Source organism: Mus musculus, chromosome 11, assembly GCF_000001635.26.
Source record: "Mus musculus strain C57BL/6J chromosome 11, GRCm38.p6 C57BL/6J".
Classification (NCBI taxonomy): domain Eukaryota; kingdom Metazoa; phylum Chordata; class Mammalia; order Rodentia; family Muridae; genus Mus; species Mus musculus.
The window spans coordinates 75,999,697-76,007,613 of record NC_000077.6 but is presented as its reverse complement, the minus strand read 5'-3'; the positions used below and the strand labels follow the sequence as shown (position 1 = coordinate 76,007,613).

Here is a 7,917-nt window from a genome sequence, read left to right as displayed (position 1 = left end):
GGGATGGTATGGATCGAGAGACATGACCTCCTGGATCCAACAGTGCCTGAAGCCACATCAACCCAGGACTGCTGATGGCCCTGTAAACTAGTCAGTCGCACGTCTTCATCTCAGCTAGTTCTCAGCCTGTTTCTCTATTTGCTGCCACTGGTGGAGTCCTCACCGATGCAGCCTAGGTGGTTTGAGCTGGAGACACTTTTGTCTTTGGGCAACATTAATCCTTACCCACGTCTTCTACATCTTACAGACTTCTAGAAGGCACCAGAACACAAGCAGGCAATTTCCCATCTGGGGAAAAAAAAAAAAAAAAACTCAACTCTCCCAAAACAGGACAGGAACTGAAGCAGAGGTCATGTAGAAGTCCTGCTTACTGGCTTGCTTGCTCCCCATGGTTTGCTCAGAATGTTTTTTGGGGGGTTGTTTGTTTGCTTTAATGGACTCAGTGACCACTTAACTTGGGGTGCTACCACCCACAATGGGCTGGGCCCTCTTATATCAATCACCAATCAAGAAGATGCCCCCACAGACTTGCCTACAGACCAGTCTTATGGAGGAAGATTCCTTCTTCCCAGATGATCCTACCTCTGTCAAGTTACGATAACTAGCCAACACCTTTGGCTCACACCTGTAGTCCCAGTGCTTGAGAGACAAAAGCAGGAGTGAGTTCAAGGTCAGCCTGCATAATGGAAGACAAGGCAAAACAAAACAAAAAAAAAAAAGGAAAAATGCCAGGGAATAATGAACTAAAACAAACTACAAGCAAAACCCATAGGACCTGGAATTGGTTTCTCTGGGGAGGGTGACATTTGTCAGCCTGGGCCTTGAAGGAATGGAGACAGGCATATTCTGTCATGTTTGGTCTTGTCTACTCAAAACCATTTTAATGTCTGGGAAGCAAGTGAAAGCATCCTCTAAGACCGTACGTCTCTTGCAGGTGGCCGATGCTTACCCGGAGGCAGCTCTTGCTCAGTCAAAAGGCTGTATCTTTGTGCCCAAGAGCACATTTAGTTCTAAACTAAACCAGGCTTCCAGGCCCAGGTGGTGTGGCAGGCTAGAAACTGGACACCTCTCAGGGGAGATTAACTAGGCCTCTGTCAGGGCCCTGGGGAGCATGAAGACTCAGCTCCCGCACCTGAAGGTGCCATCAATGGCAAGATCTGGGTCAGTCAGGAATGTTTTCCCAGGGCTTAGGGCTTAGGGGAGAGCAAGTGCCAGCTGCCTATCCTGATATCCTAGCAACAGAACAAAAAAGTTTTGACATTTCTCTATCTATCTATATCTGTATATAGGTCTGTCTATATCTATATATCTATATCATCTATCTATCTATCTATCTATCTATCTATCTATCTACCTACCTACCTACCTACCTACCTATACCTCTCTCTAGATATATCTATATTTAGAGAGAGGTATAGATAGATAAAAATTTGGAGACAGGATCCCATGTAGTTCAGACTGGACTCAGACACATTATATAGCTGAAGATGACCTGAATTTCTGACCCTCCTGCTGCAATTACCCAAAGGGCTGGAATTCCCACCAGCAAGGCATTTTGTAATGTTTCAGAATTTTCCTTAAAGTTAGGCCTGGTGACACAGACCTGTCATCCCAGGTACTAGGGAGGCTGAAGCAGGAAGAACTAAATCTGAAGCCTGCTTGGGCTACCAAGTGAGTTCAAGGTTAGCCTGGGTACCTTAAAGAGACCCTGACTCAAAATTTAAAAAAAGTAAAGTTGGGCTGGAGAGGTGGCTTAGTGGTTGAAAGTGCACTGTTCCTGCAGAAGACCTGAGTTCCATCCCATCACCCACATCAGGTGGCTCACAGGGGATCTGATGTCCTCTTCCGGCCTATGTAGGTAGCCATACCACGTGCATATATCCATACCTACACTTGGAGACACCCATATACACATAATTAAAAATGAATCTTTTAAAAAGTATAAAGTTGGGACTGGAGAGATAGCTCAGTGGTTAGAAGCACCAGCTGTTCTTCCAAAGGACCTGAGTTCCCAGCACATACAGGGCGGCTCACAACTATTTGATAAATCCAGAAGCGTATTTAACACCCTCTTCTGGCCTCTGGGGGAACCGGGCACACACACAGAACATAGACATACAAATAGGCAAAACACCCATACATAAAATAATTTTTGAAACATTTTAAATAAAGAGTAAAAAGAGGGCTGGGGGCAGAGCTTAGTTTCAATCCCAGTGCTCAAAAAAATTGAAAAGTAAAACTATCTTTATAATTAAAAATTACTGAGATAGCATCTGTCTATCTTGCCCTGGTTGCCTGGAGCTTGTGATATAAACAGAGATCTTCTGCCTCTGCCTCCCAAGTGCTGGGATTAAAGATGTGCACCCACCAGGCCTGGCCAAAACATTTTTTTTAAAAAATGAAGGCACGGAAAATTTAATTTAGATATTAGCTCCATGGAGAATATTTGCATGAACCAGACCCCAGGTTCAATCCTTAGTCTTTCTCTCTCTCTCTCTCTCTCTCTCTCTCTCTCTCTCTCTCTCTCTCTCTCACACACACACACACACACACACACACACACACACACACACACACAGAGAGAGAGAGAGAGAAAAGAGCGTGCGTTCACACACACATCTAGAAAAGCAGCAACATTCTCATAATTACTTCCATGTTTGAAGTTTTAGAACCCAGATTTCTGTTGTTGTTAACTTTAAAAACACTATTTCTGGGTGATGGTGGCACACGCCTTTGATCCTAGAACTCGGGAGGCAGAGGCAGGCAGATCTTTGAGTTTGAGGCCAGTATAGTCCATAGATTGAGTTCCAGAAGAGCCAGGCCTGCACAAAGAAACCTTGTTTTGAACTTTTAAAAGTTACACAGGATAAAAAAATTATTTCATTTTTATATATGCATTGGTGTTTTCCCATACATACAAATTTGTATACCACTAGCTGGTATCTGAGGAGGCCAGAAGTTGTTGTATCCCCTGAAACTGGAGTTAGCCAGTTGTGAGCTACCGTGTGACTGCTAGGGATTGAATCTGGATCCTCTGGAAAACCCAGTCCCCTAGGACCCAGATTTTAAATGACACATAAGAGCAAGCTGTGTGTTTAATTAAAAGAATAAAGTATCCAGCTGGGTGCGGTGCTGCATACCTGGAATCCTAGCATTTAAGAGGTAGAGGCGCTGGGCGTGGTGGCCACGCCTTTAATCCCAGCACTCGGGAGGCAGAGGCTGGCAGATCTCTGAGTTCGAGGACAGCCTGGTCTACAAAGTGAGTTCCAGGACAGCCAGGGCTACACAGAGAAACCCTGTCTTGAAAAACAAAACAAAACAAAACAAAACAAAACAACAACAAAAAAAGAGGTACAGGCAGGAGAATGAATTAGTTTAATGCCAAACTGAGCTATATTCCCCTGTGGATACACAAGCTATACTTTTATGAGTTTTATCCAGGAAATCAGCTTAAAAATAACTTTTTTTTTTAAGGGGCGACTTACAAATGTCAATTGTGGTGAGAAATTAAATAACAGAGATGATATCTTACCTAAGGAAAAGGAAATTCTGATAGGCACAGCGCTGTACTCACAAAAGGCATGGTTTCCCATCCTTTTAAAAAGGTGGTGTGTTTGTGTGTGTGTGTGTGTGTGTGTGTGTGTGTGTGTGTGTAGATGCCTGTGGAGGAGGCCAGAAGCATCAGATCTTCCTGGAGCTAATGTCTGTCGCAGATGGTTGTGAGCAACCTGATGCAGGTGGGTGCTGCGAATGGAACGCTTGGTCCTCTGGAAGAACAGGATACACTCCTAGGTTTTTCAAGACAGGGTTTCTCTGTGTAGCCCTGGCTGTCCTGGAACTCTCTATGTAGACCAGACTGTCCTCAAACTCAGAGATCCCCCTGCCTCTGCCTTCCAAGTGCTGGGATTAAGGCCGTGCACCACCACTGCCCAGCCACAGGCTCTCAACCACTGAACCACCTCTCCAGTCCCAGGGGTACATTTCTCAGTAAGGAATTCTTGCTGAGTGCCAACCCCCACACCACAAGCATCGGCTTCCTTCAGGTTCAGGTCTGATTTCTTTTTATTATGATTCTTTTTAAACATAAATGTGTGGCAAGGAGGAAATTGGCAGCAGGAAGGACAGATGTCACTCTGCCACAGTGGTGGCTAATTCTGGGTGCAGGAGCTTCGAGGCCTCAAAGTAGCTATGCGCGTGGTCGCCCTTAGAGCTGGGCTGCTTGCTGCAGGGGCTGCAGTCTTTGTCTGAGAGGTAGGGCAGATTCTCCACGCTCTCCTCCACGCAGGGGTCGGAATGGAAGCACTTGAGGGCCATGAGGCGGTACCGCTTCCTTCGGTTGAGCTTGTAGATGCGGATCCTTTCCTTTTCTGCCTCAGGGTCGGTGAGAATCCCATCCCAACGCAGACTCTCGTTGATCTGGCTGGAAAGGGTGTCTTCTATTTCGGCAAAGCAGGGGTGATTAATGCTGTACGAATAGGGAAGGGTTTGCCTATTTTCCTCTTTGTCTCTGGGCTCTGCTCTCAAGCCATGGTCTTTGTGGGGATTTAAGATGTCATGGAAAGATGAAGAAAGCGGCTGATTCTTCCGCCCTCGACTGTGATGTTTATCTGCTGAAAAGACGAGGAGACAAGTGTTTGTCTGTTAGGATGCCCAAATAAATCACCAGCGATGTAAGAGACCAGGGCTGCCTTTACCCAGGGTTCAGAAGGCAGGAACCTGGGATGTCACCATTGCTGGGAAGCTCTGGTCAAGGTATTTTGGGGCAAGAGGCACCTTTTTCTTTTTGTGGTGCTGTAGACTGAACCCAGGCCTTGTACATGCTAAATACAAGCTCTGCCACTAATCTGCACCCCAGTTCAGGAACCAAGAGGTCCTTGATGCTTCAGTATCCATCAGTGTCAACCAACGAATGGAGAGGTCAGATCTGAAGGCCAGCCTGACTCCTAGTTTGCTGTTCTTTCTACTGTATCTGTTGTCCCTCAACTTAACCTCACTACATGCTCACCAAATATTTCCCAGGTCTGTGACTCTACACCCATCTAGACACTGTATGGTGAAAGAGACAGGACGGAGCTTCCTACAACAAATAATGTAATCTGTAGTATACTGAAGCAGGAAATGCTTTTTCTTTAATTATTTTATAAACCAGGATATACTTTTTTTCTTTAAAAATGATTTTAAACATTGTGTGTGTGTGTGTGTTGCTTGAACATATGTCTGTGTACCATGTGCATTCCTGGTGCCCGAGGAGGTCTGAAGAGGGCATCAGATCTCCTGATACTGCAGTTACAGGCAGTTGTGAACTACCAAGTGGGTGCTGGGGATTGAATCTGGGTCCTCTGCAAGAACAAGTATTCTTAATAACAGAGCCATCACTCTAGCCTCTCTTTTTTTCTTTTCTTTTCTCTCTCTCTGTTTTTTTGTTTGTTTGCTTTTTAAAGATGAATCTTATATAGTCCCAAGTAACTTCAAACTCCCTATATAGCCTAAGATGACCTTGAACTTCTGATCCTCCTGACTCCACACTTCCCAGGGATAGAACTGCAAGCAAGCATATGCCAGCACCTCTGGTTTCTGCCGTGCAGAGGATGGAACCCAGGGCTTTGTGAGTGCTATACAAACATGAGCTGCAGATCTAGCCCAGGAACACTTCTGTGAGGCTTTGTCCCCTCCTCCCGTCTCCCCCTTCTCTCCCCCTCCCTTCCCCTCCTTTCCCTTTTTTTCCTTCTTGACATTAATAGCACTGCAGAATTGCTTATCAAATGCTATAGATGGTTATTCCTTATCAGCTCCTATTTCAGGTTTATTTTATCTTAGAATTATCTCTAGAAAGGCAAGCAGAGGGAGGAAAAGGGCAAAAATAAATAAAAGTTCAGTCTTGACATTTCCTTGCTTTTCTATTCTCTGAAAACTATCTGGTGTCCCCTGCTGACAGGCTGCGGTACACAACACTAAGCAAAATAAGCCTCCATGTTTTGCTGACACACACGGTGGCTTGCTGCCTTAAGCTCAGCCTGAAGAAGTAATTCTTAGACTCCCATGCTCCCTTCCCCAAACCACAGGATTGTGGGAAAACTGCTGTTCCTTCCACTGCCTGCTCAGCACACAGAGCCAATGCCCCACACCTGAGCCCAGGCCCACCCATATCAGGGGTCAGGGCCACTTTCCTGATGGCCAAAGCCACACAGGTTGCCCTGGAGTTACATCACCCACAAGCAGGGCCATTCTGCTTCACAAGTGCACTCTTCTTTGGAGTGGCCGGAGTGTCTTTGCTGGGACATCTGGAGGCTCTGGGAATGAACTTTGGGAGAGGCAGGGACTCTGGGTTCCTGGACAGTGCTGATGTCTGTGTATGCAAGTGAAGGACTTGGTGAGCAAGACTGGAGGACATGTTGTGGGTGTGATTTGAGCTGTTTGAGGGCATCTATGCACATGCCTAGAACACCTGTGTGGGTCTAGTGTTTGGAGTGTATCTACGCATATGAGTATCTAGAAGATCTGTGTGTGTGTGGTGAGAGGGTGTAGCTATGCATGTGAGTGCCTGTGTAGGTGTTCAGTCTGTGTTGGCGTCAACACATGTAAGTGTCTAACCAAATTCACACATGTGTAGACTGCATGTATATGCATGATGGAGCAAACTGTACGTTAGGTCTGTCAGAGAGTGTCATATTGCTATAAAAAGGCAGTATAAAGAGTGTTGGTGTTGAGGTGGGGGTTGGTGTGAGTTTCTGCCATATATAGCTGTCTCTTGGCGGAGTCCACGCAGGGAAGATTCTGCACACATTTACATGGAGTTGGTTCCTACACAGCATCTGGAAGCATGTGCCCTTTAAAGGGTAAAGGAGTTAGGAGGGCACCAGAGGGGAGCCTGAAGTCTGTTCCCCTGTGGGAGCGAATATCAGCTGGTATCTGTCCAAATGGGTTAGTCTCTTTGTGACTCCAAACTTTGAAATGTCTGTGAGTAAGGGTATATTTTGGCTGAGGGGCTAGGAAGTTGAGAGGAGGTGGGTAGAAGAAGCTCACTCTCTGAGGGGCTGGAAGGTCTTGGGGTGGGTGTCTGCATGGCCTCTGTGTGGGACCCCACACAGAGATATTAGATGTTGAGGTTCTTAGGGGAGGGTGTGGTCTCTTTGGATACACTGGGAAACTTAGTTGGTAGATATCCGTGTTAATTAAAGGCTCTCTGTGCTGGTGAGAACATGGTCTTTATGGGTAGATCTGGGCATCTCTGGGCTGCCCTAAAATGTCCTGTCAGGTTTCTAAGCCTGAGGTGGCTTCCAGGTAGAAGGGTATGGGAGGAATCTCAGGTCCAAGAGCCGAAGCAACCTCCCTAGCTGTTCCTCTTACCGTCGCCCTTGCCCGATCCTTTAGTCTTTTTCTTCTTCTTTTTCTTCTTCACCTTCCGTTTGGCCAGCTCGGAGGCGGTGCCCACGATGGGAGGCAGCTTGGACCCCGGGGAGCCCTCAGCTCCGCCTTCCCGCGCCTCCTCCTCCTCCTCTTCCTCGCCCTCCTCACCATACTCCGCCGCACCGGTCCCACCACGGCCGGCCATCCGCCCGCGGGTCCCCGACCTGCGTGCCCGGAAACAGCAGAGGACCCGCACCTGGCGGGCTCCAGGCGCTCACTGCTTGCTCAGACCACGCGTCTCCATGGCGACCGCTCCACGCCACGCGCACAACTAGGAAGTTGCCGCAAGGGGCACCATAAGGCTCTAGATGTACGCATGCGTGTTTTGATCTGTTTGAGTCCAGGTGAGTTGAAGCGCACAGGACAAGGCAGGAGATAAAGATTATTAATGCTTAGCTGACAGTGACAAATCCCATCCACTAATGCGTGATCAAAATATTTACCATTTTTATTTTTTGAGACAAGGTCTCATGTAGTTCGAACTGGCTGGTCTTGAATTCCTCATCCATT

General features: G+C 46.9%; 1 protein-coding gene across 2 annotated transcripts; it reads right to left on the bottom strand.

The window, feature by feature from the left end:
• Positions 1-4,044: 4,044 nt before the first annotated feature.
• On the bottom strand, positions 4,045-7,702 carry 1700016K19Rik (RIKEN cDNA 1700016K19 gene). Of its 2 annotated transcripts, none has more exons than NM_198637.2 (2): positions 7,348-7,702; positions 4,045-4,610 (listed from the first exon to the last, which is right to left on the bottom strand). In NM_198637.2, exons 1-2 carry the CDS (start codon positions 7,550-7,552, stop codon positions 4,129-4,131), a joined length of 687 nt encoding a protein of 228 aa, NP_941039.1. In that variant the 5' UTR covers positions 7,553-7,702; the 3' UTR covers positions 4,045-4,128. The 2 variants fall into 2 exon arrangements, with proteins under 2 accessions (NP_941039.1, XP_006534418.1); XM_006534355.2 differs by having other exon boundaries at positions 4,045-4,607; positions 7,348-7,692.
• Positions 7,703-7,917: the final 215 nt, after the last annotated feature.